The sequence below is a fragment of the Priapulus caudatus genome, unplaced genomic scaffold (genome assembly GCF_000485595.1).
Source record: "Priapulus caudatus unplaced genomic scaffold, Priapulus_caudatus-5.0.1 Scaffold179, whole genome shotgun sequence".
NCBI lineage: Eukaryota > Metazoa > Priapulida > Priapulimorpha > Priapulimorphida > Priapulidae > Priapulus > Priapulus caudatus.
In genome coordinates, this window is record NW_014577240.1 from 84,039 (window position 1) to 105,658 (window position 21,620).

The 21,620-nt window shown below is 40.7% G+C and overlaps 2 protein-coding genes across 5 annotated transcripts in view; both read right to left on the bottom strand.

Annotated features, from left to right (window-relative positions):
* Nucleotides 1-6,071: 6,071 nt before the first annotated feature.
* On the bottom strand, nucleotides 6,072-6,823 carry LOC106806777 (integumentary mucin A.1-like). The gene is made up of 3 exons (XM_014808846.1): nucleotides 6,810-6,823; nucleotides 6,750-6,769; nucleotides 6,072-6,715 (listed from the first exon to the last, which is right to left on the bottom strand). The coding sequence occupies exons 1-3, from the start codon at nucleotides 6,821-6,823 to the stop codon at nucleotides 6,072-6,074; spliced, it is 678 nt and encodes a 225-aa protein (XP_014664332.1).
* Nucleotides 6,665-21,620, bottom strand: part of LOC106806793 (putative phosphoenolpyruvate synthase) — a 20,878-nt gene continuing 5,922 nt past the window's right edge. Inside the window, exons 9-27 of one of the 4 annotated variants that reach the window (XM_014808873.1) lie at nucleotides 20,293-20,413; nucleotides 20,012-20,106; nucleotides 19,634-19,812; nucleotides 19,341-19,413; nucleotides 19,035-19,091; nucleotides 18,402-18,584; nucleotides 17,947-18,078; nucleotides 12,968-13,067; nucleotides 12,266-12,513; nucleotides 11,882-11,941; nucleotides 11,560-11,660; nucleotides 11,297-11,432; nucleotides 10,020-10,111; nucleotides 9,787-9,865; nucleotides 8,965-9,016; nucleotides 8,352-8,428; nucleotides 7,920-8,022; nucleotides 7,635-7,709; nucleotides 6,665-7,317 (exon numbers count right to left, since the gene is read on the bottom strand). In XM_014808873.1, the coding sequence (XP_014664359.1) occupies nucleotides 6,881-7,317; nucleotides 7,635-7,709; nucleotides 7,920-8,022; nucleotides 8,352-8,428; nucleotides 8,965-9,016; nucleotides 9,787-9,865; nucleotides 10,020-10,111; nucleotides 11,297-11,432; nucleotides 11,560-11,660; nucleotides 11,882-11,941; nucleotides 12,266-12,513; nucleotides 12,968-13,067; nucleotides 17,947-18,078; nucleotides 18,402-18,584; nucleotides 19,035-19,091; nucleotides 19,341-19,413; nucleotides 19,634-19,812; nucleotides 20,012-20,106; nucleotides 20,293-20,413 (2,400 nt within the window). In that variant the 3' untranslated portion in view covers nucleotides 6,665-6,880. Of the gene's footprint in view, nucleotides 7,318-7,634; nucleotides 7,710-7,919; nucleotides 8,023-8,351; nucleotides 8,429-8,964; nucleotides 9,017-9,786; nucleotides 9,866-10,019; nucleotides 10,112-11,296; nucleotides 11,433-11,559; nucleotides 11,661-11,881; nucleotides 11,942-12,265; nucleotides 12,514-12,967; nucleotides 13,068-17,946; nucleotides 18,079-18,401; nucleotides 18,585-18,989; nucleotides 19,092-19,340; nucleotides 19,414-19,633; nucleotides 19,813-20,011; nucleotides 20,107-20,292; nucleotides 20,414-21,620 lie in introns of all 4 variants that reach the window. The other 3 variants (XM_014808872.1, XM_014808871.1, XR_001393586.1) reach the window with 3 other exon arrangements.

Genomic DNA, 21,620 nt, shown 5'->3' on the forward strand with positions numbered 1-21,620 from the left:
ATACTCCTGATATTATATTTCAAAAGTAATACATTTAAAATGGAGAGCAAATATTCCATGCACTAGCTTTCTATGAAAAAAATGTCATATTGAAACATTCCGATTCCTCTATTCAATGATGATAGCGGACATCATGATGATAGCGGGATCATGATGATAGCTGACATCACACATGTAAAATTTACATTAACCATTAGACGACGGGTGCTACATGTGACACGTGACCACTATTAAATCACTTCTGGTTCATTACCCTGTTAGGTTAGAGGATGTGACGCGTCATCGGCCAACCAATCGGAGGGCCCGCAGCTCGTACACTAAAGCTGACGCGACGTTTTGTGGTTGCATTATTTAGGCTGGCTATCGTGTGTGGCAATGACATGCACATTGAGATGGGTGGATAGTTACTGGTAATTTAAAACGAATTCTTTCAATGTATGGCCCCCATTCGACTGTGCGACTGTTTTTCAGGAACAAATGTGGTGTCGGTTAGTAAATTCGCGATATTTTTTTAAAACGCCGGACAACATATGTCATAACTCTAATGGTGCACAGCTGAAGTACATGGCTACCTAGCTTTAATATTGCCACTCGGCCGAAAATGGTCAAAATACTATTTTTCAGCTCCTGAAATTCAATTCTTAAGTATAGGATCCTATGGAGCGCCGGATTGGCGCAAATACACTTTTCTACCGGTCAATATGGCGGCACCCGTCTCCGAACCCCCTGCCCGCGCCTGCCTTTACTGTCTGTACGGGGCGCATTGTATACAGTTGTTAACCCCCCTCCCCCCGCACACACGCTATCACGCTATATGGCCGATAAGAAAGTGTATTTACCTATCATATCTCGCGATCTATATGAGTTACGTTTCTATAATTCTACATGCGTGATGATACATGTCTTAGAAATAATCACTGTAAGTTTCGAATTAATTGACCAACGATTAATCTAATTAATTAGCAAATATGCACGGGCGGTAATGCCCATAGGCTATTATACGCATATCTCGCGAAGGAGTCGAGTTATAATTCTAGAATTCTACATGCATAATGATACATGTCTTAGCTATAATCACTGTAAGTGGAAATACACGCTTAACCTAATTAATTAGCAAATAAATTATTAATGCATGCACTAATTAATTAGATTAATCGTGGGTCAATTAACTCAAAACTCACAGTGATTATTTTTAAGACATGTATCATCACGCATGTAGAATTCTAGAAACGTAACTCATATAGATCGCGAGATATGATAAGTAAATACACTTTACTATCGGCTAGACCCGTACTATATGCCTGTATAAACCTATGGGCATTACCGCGCGTGAATAACAGCTAATTAATTAGGTTAATCGTGGGTCAATTAACTCGAAACTTACGGTGATTATTTCTAAGACATGTATCATTTTGCATGTTGAAGTCTAGAAACGTAACTTATATAGATTGCGAGATATGATAGGTAAATACACTTTTCTACCGGCTAAACCCGTACTATATGCCTGTATAAACCTATGGGCATTACCGCGCGTGAATAACAGCTAATTAATTAGATTAATCGTGGGGGAAATAAACTCGAAACTCACAGTGATTATTTCCAAGACATGTATCATCACGCATGTAGAATTCTAGAAACGTAACTCATATAGATCGCGAGATATGATAGGTAAATACACTTTTCTACCGTTTAAACCCGTACTATATGCCTGTATAAGCCTATGGGCATTACCGCCCGTGCATATTTGCTAAATAATTAGGTTAAGCGTGGGGCAATAAACTCGAAACTCACAGTGATTATTTCTAAAACATGTATCATCACGCATGTAGAATTATAGAAACGTAACTCATATAGATCGCGAGATATGATAGGTAAATACACTTTCCTATCGGCCATATAGCGTGATAGCGTGTGTGCGGGGGGAGGGGGGGGGTTAACAACTGTATACGATGCGCCCCATACAGACAGTAAAGGCAGGCGCGGGCAGGGGGTTCGGAGTCGGGTGCCGCCATATTAACCGGTAGAAAAGTGTATTTGCGCTGGAGGATTTAATAGTGGTCTGTTCTCATGTCATGAAGCGCTGTATATTCAGCAGCCATTATTAAATGAATACTTTACTCTAGAATTTGAGAGTATATTATGATAGTAGATTTATAAATAATAGCGCATACCTATAAATATCTATAATTACGCATTCACGTTTGTCATAAAACAACATTGAATTTGGAAATCTTCATTTTTGAGGTTGATCGCCGGGCAGACATTACTCCCAACCTCGACTCCGTTTCTGACTAACCCTAACCCTAACCCTAACCCTAACGATAACCCTAACCCTAACCCTAACGATAACCCTAACCCTAACCCTAACGATAACCCTAACCCTAACCTTAACCCTAATTAAATTTAATTAACACTAATACATTTAATTTTTTTTTAAACATCACCTCTCGCAGGTTAACGCGAGGCGCGATACCCGAGATTTCATATGGCCGGTGCAGGGAGTAATGTCTCCCTTGTGCAAAAATCTCATTAATTTTTGGGCGCTGACATGACACCCGCGACCGTGCTGCCACCTTGAAAAGGTTGCGCATTTGCCAAAACATTTTGCACGTTACAGACCGAGGGCTAATCACAAAAGTGCAATTATAATTATGTATACCTAAATGTTATTTAACCGAACGATATTCATTTTAGGACAAATTCATTCATATTATAACTGAAACTATATGTCGTTTATAAGATATTGCAATTCTTCTGCTCTTAAATTAATAAATAAGAAACACCCTCGGTCTGTAGGTTCTACACTGGAAAATCATTTTCCATAGGCGGCCATACTTACGAACAAAATCCCATAAATCAGCAGAAGTTTTTTTAGAAATAACAATGCCATCCTCTGAATCCAAGTTGCAAGTGACACCATATACGTTATTAACTAAAAAATTATTCCATAATAATTTTTCTTGTAAACATCATTTTGCCAGCAAACACTCGAAATGACCAATTTACAATGTGAATCTGCACAAAAAAGTAGGCTTTCTTTGAGGCCGCACCAGCAACGCACCTCGGACACGTTTACACTGTCGGATTCAGAAAAGATTCTAGTTTCTGAAATTAACAATTATAGCAGGTTTCAGGGGAGAGATAATGAATATAGAAATAAGTTGTGGATATAGAAATCAGTTAACCCTAACCCTAGCCCTAACCTTAACCCTAATCCTAACCCTAACCCTAACCCTAATTCCTTATCCCTAATTCTAAAATTAAACAAAATTAGCCAAAAATAATTAAAAATAAAATAAATAAAAGACAAAATTAGCCAATCAGAGCCGTCCCCTAGCGGTTCACTATCTCTCCCCTGTGCAAAATTCATTAACAATTGCAAAGAGTTCTAACCCTTTCTAATGAGAAATACAACATTCAAGCGCACGCATACACTCAAATACGATCTCATTCTGACCCTGTCCCAGCACTCATTGGTTGATTTGCCAGCGTGGTACCTGTAGACTCTGCTGTAGCCTGTGCCTGTAGCCGGCAGCCGAAGCGTTGCTTTGCGCTCCTTTTCAGTGGGTGCGCTGCCACTGGCGCCACCGTCGTTATAAGCAACGGTATAGCCGTCAGTTGTAAAACATTTTTTTTTAATATTTTTAATAAATATTGAACCATAAAACATTTTATGAAGCGTAATTTTAACCTAAATCAACTGAAAATAACCCTAGAGCCAAGACTCAAGTATTCCTTAAATAAATAACTGCAAATAATACATTTTAAATATAGAGTTACTAGCTTGCAATGCAAAATAAATGTATCTGCAATAATAAGCCAGTTCGTAGTTAGAGTCTGCGCATGCGCGAACCTTGCCACGAATTCTTCCGAGTCAGGTCATTTGTGACAAAATATTTCGTATTTCGACCGCACAGTACACATACGAATGCATCTGTGTCGTTGTAATGCTACAGTCTTCGCGTGTGCACGTACACGTGCGTGCGTGCGTGTGTGCGTGCGTGCGTACGTGGGTGTGCACGTGCACATGCGTGCGTGCGTGCATGTGCACGTACACGTGCGCGTGTGCGTGTGCACGTACACGTGCGCGCGTGTACGCGTACACGTGTGCGCGTGCGTGTGCACGTACACGTGCGCGCGTGCGTGTGCACGTACACGTGCGCGCGTGCGTGTGCACGTACACGTGCGTGTGTGCGTGTGCACGTACACGTGCGTGTGTGCGTGCTTGTGCACGTATACGTGCGTGCGTGCGTGCGTGCGTGTGCACGTACACAGAATACATGTACATAATATATTTACTGAACCGAGAGCGCACGCCGCACTCGAGATTTCATCGATTTTTGTCACAAATGACCCGGTGACCTGTGACGTCACACAACTCCTTGGCTAACTACAAACTGGCTTATTATAGGGGTTCCTGGCTGACGTGACAGTAAACATGTGAATTAGTCAGCAGACAGCGATCATGCGTAGCGCTGCATCAATCGCAGTAACTTTCGAAAACACTCAGCAAGGGCATGGGCTGATTCATGTTCGATAATATTCTGTGAAACTTAATTCTGTGAAAATTTCTGTGAACTGTTCAAGAGCATATAAACTATGTTATCTTATTTACCTTAAGCAGTTTATGTGCGTCATATGAGTTATATTACAATGTATCAATATAATTACCTTGCATTTTACAGCATTCCTTTCTAAAAACGTTAAAAAATGTTCATTTATAAGTTCAAAATTATAGAAAAAATCGCATCCCACTGGTTTTAGATAGCATGTGGATCATTTCTCGAAATGTGCGTTTGGCATTTCTCTCTTTCTTTCTCTCTCTCTCTCTCTCTCTCTCTCTCTCTCTCTCTCTCTCGCTCTCGCTCTCTCTCTTGCTCTTTCTCTCTCCCTCCTCTTACAATCTGTCCTATAGGGTCTTGTGTGATAACACAAATCAGAACTGTGACAAGAAGGAAGCCACTACAATATGGATCTGGCTGAGATTGTAGTGCATTGAAATTGATTCCTCATGATCAACTATCAACATGAGTGTCAACTAGTGACGTGACCAGTGAAGTGACATCTACGCTATTACTTTGGCGAACACTTTGACAGATTTAACGCAATGGCATGTCGTATCCATGATGAATATAACATGAACTAAAACATGGCAACACACTGTAGGCCTACGCGGATTTTGTATGGAACGAATATAGTGTCGGAATGCTGAATTTGGACTTAATGTAGGCGAACAAGCGCCGTATACGTATATGCATCCTATAATTTTTTTCTGCATTAACTCTTTGAAACGGCTTGTGTCATTTTTTCTGCCATTCTGTAAAGGATGTTTAATGACCGCATCTGGCGAATGAATGGTAGGCCCCCTATGTTCCAAATATTCAGAACAAACATAACAAATCAATACGCAGAGATTAAATGAAACACACCATTGATTTTATTGGCGGAAACCGTAATTCTGTCTTTAATCACGATATTTGAGAAATCACGTGAAAGGCTAGACGATCGCTTAAATATTATTACAATTTTCTAGTTTGTATATAAAAGAATGTGAAGTTGTGGACCATTATAACTGTAAGTTAATTAATGAATGAGGGTCGAACATCACAACAATATTGATATATTATTATAGTATGATGTCAATATGAGATAGCGAGTGATAGATGTGAGTTTCCTCACATAACGACACTAAAATTCACTTGCTAGATAATTAGATGTTTCACTTTTTGAAGTTTGTGATAACACAATTATGTCAACGCAAATGAAGAAAGCTACACAATTTTCATCTTAGGCGTTGCTTTCCGTTTCGTTAATCACCGTATGGTCGTCGACGGCGTTGCCTAGAAACGCGCCATCAGCGGCGTGCCTGCTAGCCGTCACTGCGCCATCTAGCGACGCATCGTTGCTCTCTTTTTGAGACTAGCTTGAGCGTTATTGTCTGCACCCTCACTGCTGTAGCTTTCTGGTACACATATCTTGTCGAAGTCTACGAACATGTCAATCTTCTTCATTATTTTTACCGGGCTGGTATTGTGAGCGACGTTACTCCTTCCGGTAGTTGTCGCCTCACTTCATCCAGTTAACGGGGGCTTGTTAATCGCTGTTGTTCTGGCGACGGGATTTTCGTAACTATTTTCTGCTGTACTGTTTCCACTACCAGATCCATTGTTAACGGTACTGCTATCAGAGTTGCCCTTCTCTGGTCCGGTGTCTCTAGGCCCGGCATTTGGCTCTGCGTCTGCTATTTGTGTTGTATCTGTATCTTCATTAACAGCTATACTATTATCGGTGCTACGGCTGCTGCGCGTGTAATAGTCGCGACCACTTCTCTCTGTCTCTACTATTGATGTTGTCGCTATTGTTGGTATTGTCTCTTCTTCTGGTGTTGTCGCTTCTTCTGGTGTTGTCTCTACTTCTGGTGGTGTCTTAACTTCTCGTGTTGTCTTAACTTCTGGTGTTTTCTCTACTTCTGGTGTTGTCTCTACTTCTGGTGTTGTCTCTACTTCTGGTGTTGTCTCTACATCTGGTGTTGGCTCTACTTCTGGTGTTGTCTTGACTTCTGGTGTTGTCTCTACTTCTGGTGTTGTCTTAACTTCTGGTGTTGGCTCTACTTCTGGTGGTGTCTTAACTATTGGAATTGTCGCTATTGTTGGTGTTGTCTCTATTGTTGGTGTTATCTCTATTGTTGGCGTTGTCTCTGGTGATGATGTTGTATCTAGTGTTAGTGTGATTTTTGCTTTTGCTGTTACTTCTACTGTGGGTGTTGCTTCTACAATTAATGTTGTCTCTACTTCTGATGATGTCTCTACTGTTGATGTTGCATCTAATATTGGTATGGTCTTTGCTGTTGATGTTGTACCTAGTGTTGATGTGTTCTTTGTCATTGCTCCTGTCTCTGCCCTGTCTTTATTGTTGGCGTTGTTTCTACTTCTGGTGTTGTCTCTACTGTCGGTGTTGTATCCAGCTTTTGTGTGGTCTCTGCTACTAGTGTATCCTCTGCTGTTGGTGTGTTACTAGGTTCTTCATTAACTCCGTTATTATTGATGTTCCTGCGTTTAACTTCACTCGTGTGAGGTTTAATTTCATCAGGTACGCCGACAACGTCATTCTTTGTTATCGCTGACCTTTCTGTTTCTTCATTACCTCTCTCTTCAAACACGACCGTGTTGTCTTTATCCACAATGTCTAAAGAAATTGACTTTGCTCCATCAGCGGTCATCTTTATTTCTGTATTTGGACTCGCCACCGTGTCGCTGTGTGTTTTATGCGACACCTTTGCTATAGTACCTAGGGTTCCGTCAAGTATTACCTCCTCACCTGTGTAGAAATAAGCTATATCAGTCACGACTGTATTTAGGTAATTGTGGGCGTGGTTACATACTTTTAATATTGTCTACATTACATTTATTATGTTGTATACTGTAAAGACGTGTGCTATTTGATAATACTATTCATTTAATAATTCCTAACAACTTAAAACAATATTGTATGACATTTATTAACACATCGAACAATAGAGTAACAATCGCAGGCAAGCGACAGCGTTTTGCCAAGCCACTATAAGTCTTACTGCCGAAAAACTTAACACTTACCACGGATGAATGATTACTTAATATACTGCTAATAATACCAACCTGTGGTAAAGACGATCGTAGCTTTTTCGGCAGATACCAGACATGGTAGTCCATATTCCCGTGCTACCACTGCTCCTGTAAACGTACACGAAATTCGACTTGTAGGCAAATGAGTTAAATGTCTCGCTTAATTAAATTTATTGGGCCGTTCATATTAGTGCTTCTCTTATATATTACACAGGTGTGGTAAAATATTAGGAATCGCGTTGTATTGTATGACTCGCCTTAATCCCAACACATGGGAATTCATACGAAATAAATTGCTATTAAAAAAACTGCGCCCACCATGTGAAAGCAGTCCACCTAGTTCCGTGCACAAGCCGGAGATGAGCGGAAAGTAAGGAGACCAACCGATGTCCGTGTACGGTACGATTAATATCTCGCCGTGCTTAGGAACAAAAAATGTCCAAATCATAATACAAATACTAATAGGCCTACTACTCCTAATACTAATACTAATAGGCCTACTACTACTAATACTAATACTACTAATAATAATAACAATAATAATAATATCAGCAATATTATTAATTACAAATCATTAACTATAATTATTAACACAAAAATGGAAACCGTCTCACTCAATATCGACTATGACATATATGTGGTGTTTTTAAACATGATATTTACTCAGTCGCGTGCAATAATGACACGATAGATAAATATGGGTAATTCATATATTAATTCATGAGTGCGACTGGACTATAGAGGGTATACCTGAATGCTGGCAGCATCCTCTAATGATTTCACGACGCGACATTTCGCCCTCACGACGCCGTGGCTTACTGGCATGCCTACGGGATGTAAAATACGGGTTTATATACCGTCACAAGTATAGGCCTACACGTTAAATTTTACAGCATCTGATTTTTGGACGGATTCTAGGGCATTGTAATACAAATATTTAATATTAAGTAAACAGTATACAGATAATGAAAAATAACACAGATAATAAGCAATCACGAGCACGAAGCCACCGTGTAGCATGCATGAATCAAGATTACTAATCAAAATATTAACCTATTACCATAACGTGTTTGGCAAATTTACTTCAAGTTAATTAAGATTAGTGCATCACGTGATAAATCGTTGAAATCTCATTGGATAACGTCGCAGGTACTATGAAGCAATAGTGCCCGCCTGAGCGGGCACTATTGCTTGCGCGACGCATTGTTATTATAACGCATTGTGTTCACGTCACGAATCTCCTGCGTCTGGGCGCCACGCAAGAGTTTCGAATTAATGGCGATTGTGTTTGTGTCGAGCGTTTTGTTACATCGAATGCATCGGCAAATTAGGGAGATATATATATATATATATATATGCGAACCTGAGAGTTTCACTGTGATTAATGCATCCTCTTCATTAAACTCGTCCTCGATCTGTAAACATGTAATTTTGCATGCATGGCCAGCATCATTGAGTGACGTTCTCACAATTTACATCACATTCTTCTATGTTAAGAGTTTATGACCTCCCGTCATAGAAATGATGCAGCTTCCGTTAAACTCATAAAGTAAAAATAAGTACAACCCATGCATGGTTATCTGCAAATTTGTAGGCTACACGTTACATAGGATTTACATAAGATAGCGTCACTACAAATCCTAGCAACCCATATTCCTTCATGTATTTTCTTAATAAGGATGATACAGCAAAAACCCGCGTATAAGAACCTATAGTGATTAAGAACCTGTTAGCCTAAAATTTAAATTTTTAAAACAGGTTCGTAGTTGATAAAATTCAGTTAACACTTGAAAATTCATAAATCAACTAAAACAAAAATGAAATAGGATAACCTAGAATAAGGTTTGTATTTGTCTAGATTACAGTCATTTAGACATTATGCATATTTTAGGCATTATGCATTTATGCATATTTTATATAAACAATGAACCGCACCAATATTCTACCAGCAACAAGCACCATTTTTTCTTAAGAAAATAAGAACCTATTTAAGAACCTAAATAGCCTAATTTCCCAGTAAACACCAATTATATAAGGATCTTTTTAGGCTAACTAATGGTTATTATACGCGGGTTTTTACTGTATTTGATTGCAATATCATGCGAATATACGGAATCCATCACTACGGTGATTGATAATTATAGTCGATTTCATATATTATGCTATTTGATAAGATACATCTTACTGGTTCAGGTAAGCCACCGCTGACCATTGGAAACTGCATAGCCATCAATGTCGGCATCAGCTTTCTCCTACGCATTGCCCTGCAGTAAAAGTAGATATTATTTAACAGCTAAGATGTGCACCTTATGCTCGTTTACATACGTTTCACATGTAAACAATGTCGATTCGGCTAATAATATTGCATTTGCTCTAAGCATATTCAGTATGAAAGAAACAAGATGCAAATCACGTTACTTGTTGATGAGTTTGGCCGACCGAGTCGCGATCAGCTTGCGAATCTCGCTGTGCGTGAAGAAGAAGATCAGCTCTCTGTCAGGTAGACGACCCTAGCAAAATGAACACCCTTTACTCGTCTCAAGCGTTACACATGACGTCGGGAACTATCATCGCGAAAACCTGCGCTGCAAATAACAACTTAGATCCGCACTAATTTTATATCATTAATATTATCGTCGTTTCATCGGTGGCCGGTCACGCTCACATCCTCGAACTCTTATAACTTATAATACTTATTATAATAATTATATAATATAATAATTATTATATATATATATATATATATATATATATATATATATATGGATAGATAACCACTAACTCCAACACCGTCAACACCATCAAAAATCAAATACCAGCTAAACTACAGAGAGCCAACCTAGAAACCAATAAAGGGAAAACAGAATATCACGTTCTATTTAGAATATCACGGTACCTAATCAGAAAAAACGGCCCTGATGATTGGAAAATGTGCAAATATTTTTGATCGAAAATTAACACAGAAAGATCCTAGCTACCGACGTTTTCAACCAACTGAAAAATATTCTCTTATATAGCTACATATCTCTGGAAATTAAACTTGGTATTTTTAAAGCTTTCGTCTCCAGGGTCTTTCTTTATAACAGTGAGCTATGGGTGCTCACGGCACATCTGGAGAACAGAGTCGATGTCATCCAAAGACGTTTCCTGCGGAAGATTCTACATATAAAATTACTGGACAAGGTCAGAAATGAGATACTCTATAAGAAGATCCACACCATCCCATGGAGCGCTACCATTAAAATTAGGAGACTCCGATGGCTGGGCCATGCGATGAAACTGCCACCAACAGCTCCAGCTCAGAAAGCAATGGCTGAGTATTTTCGACCTTTGCGAAGGGATCCCGGACGATCAAAAACAACCTGGTTCGATGTGGTGAAGGAAGATCTTGAGAGACTAAATTTCCCTATTAGTGGTGACGTGTGGAACAACGTACGTCTACTGGCAAATGATCGTGAGCTCTGGAGGCTAGGAGTAGTGGGCGCAATGACTGCTATGGTCGGAAAGCGTTCGCAGTAGTATATATATATATAATATTATACTTATTATAATAACTTAACTCTTAATAATTATAACTCTTATAATAATAACTTTTATTATAGTTTAAAGATCATTTTCTAGTTTGCATCTACCTGGCGCAAATCTTTCTTAGGCTTAAAAACGCGTTGCAAGAGTTAATTATATGACATATTTACTTCCTGTTCGAGCAGCTCAGCCAATCTGCGATAGCCTTGTCTCATGTTGTCCGTGCCTTTGATGGCAGTGCCCTTTGTCGCTTCTCTGTAACTGACAGCTTGTCTAGCCCTCGGCAGTAGGAAGTGAATTATTTTCCTTAAATTGAAAAGCAATGCACTTTTGTAAATGTGAAGTTGGTTGTCATGCCATGGCTGGCGTGACATATGAAACGTTGAACGTGATGCCCTGGAAAGAATTATTTACGAAATAAAATCCGTCGAACCTCTGGATGAAACCAAGCGGTGTTTTTATATTCACAAGTGCTTCTTCTTCGGTCATGTACTTCTTTGTTTCTGTCAGCTGGCTCGGAGATTTTGTCATTTCCTTTAATAGAACGAGTAGAATAAGTGTTAGTAGAACATTAGTACAATACGTTAGACAATTATAATGCACAGTATGTTAACTTTCGCACGCTTGCGCCGACCGCACGCACGCCCGTATACACACGCACACGAATGTTGCTCGTTTTATCTACTAAGGCAAATATAATGTCAATACATTACGTATTGATGCGAAAGTCATATGTCTATACATCATCGATATACCTGTATTGTCTTAACGACTTGTTCTGGCTCCATTCTCCATGGCTTTTCCATAAGTTCAGCCTAAAGAAATCACTATTTTGACGACATCTTAAAATATTGTATAACACATAACGACATATACCAATAATTAAATTTAGTGGATTGATGATTAGTAGATTTCTATTAAAATTAGGCAAACACAAATAAACAGGTATGAGAAGCATGGTCCTACTAATTTCTTATATGTTCGTTTGGTTATCGTTTTACGTTTAAGAAAATAATTATCCTTGTAATAGATTCTGAAATACTACATTCGACTCTTTATATTAATAAATGCACTGGAATGTGTAGTACAATATGAAAGTTAGTCCGACACGAAAATCTATCAGTCAAATAATTCCTTACCTCTCTCACACATCTGTGTCCGTGCGCATTCATAAACTGGTCAAACATCTGCTTGAGTTCGCCACTAGCATCTGATCGGAGCCACTGCACAGCTGTCTCAGGCATCAGTGAGTGGAAGAAGGGGGCTCTCCCGTTGTTAATTACAGCCCGCGCCATGCTGCGGAGAGCGGAAGGAACGTCGGCGCTGAGCACATCCGGGCACGTCGACAGCAGCATGGCGACGTCCGACATTGAGCTGCTGGACACGTCTGGTAAATATGCACCCCACAGTCAGTTGTAGAAAACATGACGTCACTTATCGATAACACGATAACGCGATGTCGTTTGCCGAAAACCGAATTAGATAACATGTCATCCAATGACACCATGATGTCATCTATTGAAGCTATGATGCCAGCTATATCGAGAATAGGGAAAACATGGCATTTATTCATGTTAAATAATACTGGGAAAACTTAGTCAGTTTTATTCTTCGCGTCCTGGTGATCCCGTTATTTGCAGTAGCAATACAGCAAGGTTACGGAATGATGTATATACGATAGAGTGGTCCAACGTTACTCTCTACCGTCGTACTTGAAGCGAGCTTATAATTCGAATAGCCGAATTCGATGATGATAGATCAATCGAGACAAGTTCAATTAACGATAATCGTCATAATATAAGTTCATTAACGTAGTTTTATTGTCAGAGATCTATTCGAACCGTCTATGCGCTTACTGGACGAGTCTCGCTCGAGGACCATTCGCATGATGTTCGACCACATAGCAGACGTACCGGAAGTCCTTATATGGTAGTTCCATGCCTGACATATAAATAGTTTACATAGTGGAGCGGTTAAAAGTGTTTTTAGGCATATCGTTCAGTTGGCGATACAAGCATGAAAATTGTCATGAAAATTGTCACTTGACAAGAAAACGGTCCTAGCCACTTGAAATTTCAAAATGGCGGCCATTTTCCAGGATGACCGCCATCAGAATCTCCAAATTATACTTTTTCTAATAGAAATTGATTAAGGAGGTTTTGGTGTCGTTTCCATGCTGAAGCCAATGGTGTAAAAATAATCCACCTAAAATTCCAACATAACGTCCATTTTCCAAGATAGCCGCCAACCATTGTGCTAATTGCCCAATGCGCCATTGCGCCACGCCCAGCCATTGCGCAATTGCCTAACCGGGATGGCGGTGTTTGCAAAGACACGAAAGCAACAACTCATTGACATACTTCATGAGAATGGCATTAGCATCTCCTACGGCAGAGTGTTGGAGGTTTCTGCATTGCTAAGGGAATCCGTGGTATGTGGTAGATGGGGTTGTACGTGTGCCCACCCATTCTGCAAAAGGGACTTTTCACTACCCCTGTATAAGGTAGTCTATTTCTACCCATGATCGTAATAGTGGTTACGTGTGAGTGTGTGTATTACATCCTCGCTAGCGTCTATTTAAATGCAGATAATAAAGAACATAACAAACTATGATGTACGTATTCAGTTATCTCTTTAATTGTACAGACTTAACTATGCATCCGCCTATATCAGGACGAATGCGTACAGTCGAGGTGCGCGAGTAACATCACCAAACTTACGAGGTTATAGCTGAATGTAGCCGGCTTTGACCAATCTCGTATCTATTGCAATCTCTATCTCTGACTCTCTCTCCGATCTCCTCTCTCTAGTCGAACACGCGGTTATATACTCACATAGGTAGACACGCCTACCTATTGTTTATGGCCAGTTCGTACTACGTTACTGTCTGTAATTGGCTAATTCTACCACTGTCTAGTTTAGCGTTATAACTTTACACAGCTGGCTTATATGCCAAAATAGAACAATAGCTTATTGCTGTATATTTACTTCTCCGTCTTTCGACGGTATTACACCTGCTATGGACAACATTGATTGACCATAATCCCACAGCAACAACGGCAAATACATCCTTTCATAGTACAAGTATTTCCATGTTCCAACATCCAAGCTCCGATAATGAAGGCGAGATAAGGCCATCACTCCAACTTCAAAACAACAGAGGAAAGAAAGTTTCTGAGATTCCTGAATCCTTCTCAACATCCGATCAGCTTTCTTCAATAAGGAAAACCTAGAGCCCCGCCCTGTAGCCAACCTACCTTTGCCAGACCCCATCGTATTCAGCAGAAATTTCACACCCCCGAGTATGAGTGGTTGGAGAAGGTCAGCCTAACCCAAGAAGTAGGCGCTTCTGCTAGCATAACATGGTCAGCCCACCATGCATCCCAAAGAAGGAGCCAAGGTTTTGACGTTAGCATTACATCACTGCTTTCCCTCCTCCGAGACCAGGCCCATTCTGTTGCGACAATAAAGCATGTCATAGATAAAGTTAGGGATACAGTGGCATTCCTAAATCCAGGACAAACACCAATAATAACTGCTAACCAGCCACTATATGCCCTTGCTAAGCAGATCCAATGGCACTGGCCGGAGCATTATGGAGAAGACAAGTTCGTGATCATGTTTGGTGGTCTACATGTTGAAATGTATCGGAACGCTACTCAACAACAGCTGATGGACTAGTGCCCTTGTTGCGGCTGGTGTAGCCTCGCCTGGTACTGCAGATTCGTTTCTGTCATCATCAAGTGTATACAGAACACGCCGTTCACATCAGATTACAGCATGCGGTTTGTACGAGCTCATGAAAGATGTATACAACGCCTACAGGGAAGAGACACCTGACAACAATACTATCAGTTTTGACAGCTGGTGCACGGAACAGAAGAGTATACAATTCAAGTTCTGGTTTCTCATTTATAAAATAGAGCTGACCATTCTCATTTTGATCCGATTATTTCGAGAAGATAACTTCAGACTGTACTGTAAATCACTGTATAAACTAATACCATACTTATTTGCTAACAATGACGTTAACTATGTTCGATGGCTTCCAATCCACTTTCGGGACATGATGTGCATTAAGGAGCAACATCCAGAAGTGGCTAGAAAGTTTCACAAAAAAACTTTGTGGTTCACAAGTCAGACAGATTTCTCTGCAGTCGCAATTAATCAAGCTCATGAACAAAACAATGTTGTCATCAAATGTGATGAGGGAGCAGTCGGCCTGACGGAGGACCCATTAGCACTGAGAAGATGGAAGGTGGCAGGTCCAGTAGAGGTGAGCCGTCTGGTTGCAATCTATGAAGCTGTGTCAGGAGCGTAAGATGTGAAGAAAGGTAATCGTCACCACGAACAAACAGAGGCTGCTCAAAAAACATTTGTTGAGAATGTGAAACGACTCACATTGGTGATGCTGGAAATACGCAACCCTTTCACGGAAGAATCAGACGATCTGCTTGTTTTGGACACAAAGGACATTGCTGACTCCAGTGCAGCTGAGCTGATAGCAGTACATCACCAACGAAGCAAATAGCAGTTCAGGTCATTCATGACAGATCTACAGAGCAGCGACGGTCAGTGCTCTTTCTACAAGCCTATCAAGAAGATATCACAGATTGCTTCAAGCATAAACCAGCTGTCAGCGGAACAAACTCCAAGATAAATGAACTAAAGGATGGCTACCGACTATTTTCTCGACTATTCATCTCCTGCCAGAACAGGCAGTGTGACTTGCAAGAATTCTTTATGCATGAGAACCAATTAGTTCCCGCCTCTCTCAGTGATAGAGGGAAACTCCGCCCGTGTACCAAATCGCAGCTGTTTGATATACTACAAGCCAAAGTGACATTGCCCGAGAAAAAGCCAGAATCAGATGTTCTAATAGTGGATGGATCAGCCATGGTGAATACACTGCCGCCACGTTTACCCAAGACGTTTGACGAATGTGCAAGAAATGACATACTGCCGAGAATAGAGACCTACAGCAATACATACAAGAGGACGGACATTGTGTTCGATGTTTACTGGCAGTCCAGTCTGAAGTCTGAAGCAAGGTCTAAACGGGGAAAAGCAATCAGAAGGAGAGTAGCAACACGAGTATTTGTGACGAGGCCGACACGCGTATTTTCCTACATGCCCGGCACGCAGTAAATGAGGGACACAAATCCATGGTGATCGAATCCAATGACACAGACATTGTAGTTATAGCCACTTCTGTTATGCCCTCTTTGATGCAACTTGGCCTTGAGAAAAGGGGGGTGACTTTCGGCAAAGAGGAGAAGACGATATTGATTCCAATACAAGAGGTGGTTTCGGCCATAGGACCAGAGAAAACACGTGGTATCCTCTTCTACCATGCCTTCAGTGGCTGTGATATTGTCTCAGCTTTCCATGGCAAAGCAAAGAAGTCTGCCTGGAAAACAGACTGTGTGACGAGGTATCGAGCACATTTGCGAAACTCAGCCAATGCCCCTCTGCGGTGGAGGATAGTGACCTGCAAGCTCTGGAGAAATTTGTGGTGCTAATGTATGACAGGTCCAGCGATGTCACAACTGTAAACGAGGCAAGGCTTGATCTATTTGCCAAAAAGCAAAGACCATATATATATGACTCGATACCACCAACTCAAGCAGCACTCAAAGAGCATGCCAAACGTGCTTCTTATGAGGCCGGACACGTGTGGGGACAGGCATTGATGTGACAGCCACAACTGCCTAGCCCATCAGACTGGGGATGGATCAAACAGGACGAGTGGAAAATCTTCTGGACACCTCTTGCACCTATTGCGGAGAATTGTCGGGAGTTGACCAAATGTGGGTGCACCAAGGCATGTTCTGGAAAGTGCAAGTGCTACAGCTATGAGCTCAGTTGCACATGTCTATGCAGTTGCCCCTGCCAGGCCTAGAATGGCACAATGTAACGGATATCAGAAAGGACACTTTACTGCATCACATGCATGAAGGCAGGGGATAGGGATCAGAGGTTTTATTACATTACAAAGATACATATTTCGAAGAAGCCTATACAGATTTTCCTTGTTGACTTAGGGTCAAGCGATTTACCTGACCTCTTTATTAACCGTTTGGACAGCTTGATAAACATTAATTAACCAAATAGCACAGTAAGAGTCTCTACAAACTGCTAAGTATACTCATTTATAGACTTAATAAAATATACAAAAGATGAGAACTTTAACTACCAAGTGGCGTGGTTTATTTTGGAAACTTGAGCGGTTTGGCGGCTATCATGTAAAATGGACGTTATGTTGGAATTTTAGGTGGATTATTTTTACACCATTAGCTTCAGCATGGTCTAAAACATAAGAAACGTCACCAAAACCTCCTTAATCGGAAAACCCAATCAATTTCTATTAGAAAAGGTATAATTTAGAGATTCTGATGGCGGCCATCTTGGAAAATGGCCGCCATTTTGAAATTTTAAGTGGCTAAAACCGTTTTCTTGTCAAGTGACCCATAGAGACTGCTCATGACAATTTGCATGCTTGTATCACCAACTGAACGATTACATCACATTAACTGCTCCACTAACATTCGTATACAATTTATACGTACACCAATGCAATGAGATTACAACCGTGGATATTACTTGTATCTTAAATCACCTCGAAACGTGTGAGCAAGGGCATAACACTACTCTAATTTTAATAGCACCATCGCTCCAACTATTGCTACTTATCTTCTCTAAGCTAAGCTAAAAAAAACAATAAATTCACCTAATAGGAGTCGCATGAAGCGAGAACATGGAATGACACGATAATCCATTTATTACTTACAAGAATTACGCGGTATGGTTTTGCACTTACGACAAATGCAGGGTGAAAGCCCTTCTCAAGTTCATTGAACATCCTGTTCACGTCCGTATGGGTGACGTCTATGCGCATGTTGGACATTTCCATTTTCGCGCGTTCAACAATGTTCTTCGCACGGAGTGGGTCCTGTGAATTAACATGATGCTTAATCGTTACGCAGCGAATTTAAGCTAAACTGTTACATCATGGCTAGCATGGCGAATCATGGATAGCTATGGCTAGCATGGCGAATCATGGATAGCTATGGCTAGCCATGGTTTACATAGTTAAACATATTATTAATATAAAACGGTGCCTCATTATCACGCCGGGAATCAATAAGGCATGGTTTTAGCTCGAGCAATGACGATTAGTTTGAAATTCATAAACTTATATATATTATTATAACTGGAGAAAATCAACGTTGGTTATTTATTATGTAGAAATTTTACGCTGTTACAATTACTTACTCTGTACGCTCGCAATTTACCAAGAATCTTCTTGTAAAATGGTACGTAAGTCATGTGATAGCGCTGTCGAATTATAGGCAAATATTTACGGCCAAATGACCGTCCAAACATCATGGTGTCAGCGAATGCACATGATTTCTCGGTGTCTAATCCAACCGTGTACTCGTTCATGTTATAAAGGCCCTGCAGTGTAATTGAAACAGATCAATTAGACGCACGTTGGAATTCATGTTCATCGTGTTCTATGCATGTTTGTAAGTCTTAATTGTGTTGAGACAAAACGCTCTCTAATTGGCTAAGTCGCTACTGAGAACTGTGTGACCTAAAACGAAAATGACTTATTAATACACAGATAAACCTTCCACTGTTTTATAACTAGTTATAATCAAGTTTCCTAATGGTGAATGTTCACTCGAATTACATGAAAATCGTTTAGAAATATAAGTTGGAATTTCGCGTGTAGTTTTTATTCTGATTAGACCGTTGGATGCTTGGCAAAGTGAATGATTGGGCTTGCTTCTCGCGCTTCTAACACACGGCCAGATCCATGACGATAGACGCTGTACAATACACAGCATGAGGACTTACGTTTAGCATATTGAGCATGAAGTGACCACTGAAGCAGGCACCTACTTGCGTCATCGTGAAGGACGCCTGGCGGTATAGGCAAAAATATTCCTGGTGCATTAACTGAAATATAAATAAAACTTGAAATGGCGGCCATTTTAAATTTAGGCTAATTAGCCAGTTTCCCATGGTCTGATTTTGGCTGATTTTGCATATGAAGTTTAGCAAGGTGTAATCAACAAATTCCAACAATAAAGCCTTCTGTTGCAATTTGTTCCAAGTAGGCCAAACATTTTCATATATTGACTGGACTAATTACCACCTATGATTAAATCAACAGACGCACGATTAGAATAGAGGGATGGGTTTTACATGTACAAGACTTGTCAGAGCTTGTAGAAAGTGGTCCGCTGTGAGGGGGGTCATTGCTTGAGGCATCATTTCTCTGCAAGGACAAAATATTATGACGGTGTGTAACTGATATAGGCACACATATCCTACATATGAAAAGCTAACCTAGTGATTAGTATCCAGAACAACTATTAAATGCCAACAGAAAAAAGTGTGTAAAGATGTGTGTGTGTGTGTGTGTGTGTGTGTGTGTGTGTGTGTGTGTATGTGTGTGTGTGATTGCATTGAATCGTACTGTGTGGATATAACCATACCCAGCATTAGCCGTTGTAAACAAATCTTGGTCGGCGATGACAGGGCCATCTTGCTCATGCATGAGTTCGTAATCGGACTCAATATTGAGGAAGGTGATTGGTCTTGCCTGAAGAAGGTAGATCTGACCATCTTTCACAGCGAATTCTATGTCTCGCGGATCAGAGAACGAATGTTCTACCTAGTGAGAAAAAGTCCAAGATATGATGAAGGTTAAAGACGTTTAACTCGGCTGGGAGGCTACACGTCAATACATCGTCATGCGTAGGTTATGTCATACGTGAGCGTGTCTTTGAGCAAGCGTGTGCTCTGGTTACCAGTCGTTGTGATTTTTTTAACATGCGTGCATATGAACAAATTCGTCACTGTAGGGTTCTTACCAGTATACCAATCCTTCCAAGTTCTATAGCAATTATATCAGTTAGACAGCATTCGTTGCTATATGCCGTCTCAATTTCTTTCACTCCCCCAGCCTCTGCAATATTAAACGTTGATATATATATATATATATATTAACAGCGTTAGTGTGGTAACCTATTGGTGCACATGTATATATGGCAGTCGCATTCGGATCTGTTCCCCATCGTTTGTCCGTCAGAGCTCCCAAGATTAGAACCTAGAGTATACGACCCATATATTTTATTATCTGTAATACACCTACGACTGTCAACGACCATCTGCGTCTTTTTGCTTCCCAGGACCTTGTCCTTAATGCTTAGCTTATCGTAGAAACTTCTCTGCAGGTAGATTGTGTCTGGCTCCGTCACTCCGGACACAACCGCCTGTAGAAGAGAATGTGAAGTATAAGGAAACAATGCTAGACGTCTGTGAAGTATTTTCGTCGTAATGAGATTACTAACAGATTATTAACTTATTTTCGGTTACGATTATAGTAAAATTCATGTACCGTGATGGGTTTGCTAGGACCAACGGGAACAATTTATGACGCCGACAAGGCCGAAGCTACTGTCCCCTAAACAACGGACACGAATAGGAACATGGTATCTACGTACTATGTATCAAACTGGTAAAGTTTATCAAGTTGCGAGAGAAATTAAGAGACTGGGTCTTGCGATCCTAGGGGTCAGTGAATCTAGATGGAACGGGACTGGAAAGATTCAGTTGGTAACTGGAGAAACGGTACTCCACTCTGGCACAACAGGCGATGGCGCACCACACGAGAACGGAGTTGCAATGCTATTGAGCAAGCAAGCCGTAAAGAGTTTAGTGGGAGCCGATATCTGATCGTATAATTACCGCTAGGTTTGAGTCTAGATGTCAAAACCCCACCATCCAAGTCTATGCTCCAACAAACGATGCCGACGAGGATGAGAAATAAGAGTTTTATTATCAACTACACTCCACCTTTAACAATGCGAAAAAAGAGATCTCACCTTGGTTATGGGCGATCTGAACGCCAAGGTAGGTCCAGACAACAGAGACAGAGAACTAACTATGGGAGCGCACGGGGAAGGTACCATCAACAAGAACGGAGAGCTATTCTGTGATTTCTGTGCATCAAATGGACTTGTAATTGGCGGGACTCTTATCAAGCACAAAAAGTCACACAAGCTCATATGGGAATCCCCAGATGAAGTGACAGAAAACCAAATCGATCACGTGGCCATCAGCAAAAGGTTGAGAAGCGCACTGCAGGATACGAGAGTGAAACGTAGTGCAGATGTAGAGTCGGATCACCACCTAGACATCTCTGAGATCAGGATGAAGCTGCAAGTTGTAAAGAAACCTAGATCTACAAGGACGAAGTATTGTACGGCCAAACTGAGAGACCAACGAGTAAAGAATGACTTTGTAATAGCATTGGCTAATAAATACGAAACGTTGTACAATGCCGATGCCAGTGGCAACACCGACCTCGAATTGGAGGAAGACTGGAGACGAATCAAGGAGATGTACACCACTACCTGCGAGGAAGTGCTAGGCAAGGTTAAACAAGGAAAGAAGGAATGGATGAGCAAAGAAACCTGG

Coding starts and splice junctions, on each gene's coding strand:
- LOC106806777 (XM_014808846.1), bottom strand. Junction 6,716..6,749: donor AAGCAACACCCACAGTAGAA/GTAACAGCAAAA, acceptor CACTAACACTAG/ATACAACATCATCACCAGAG.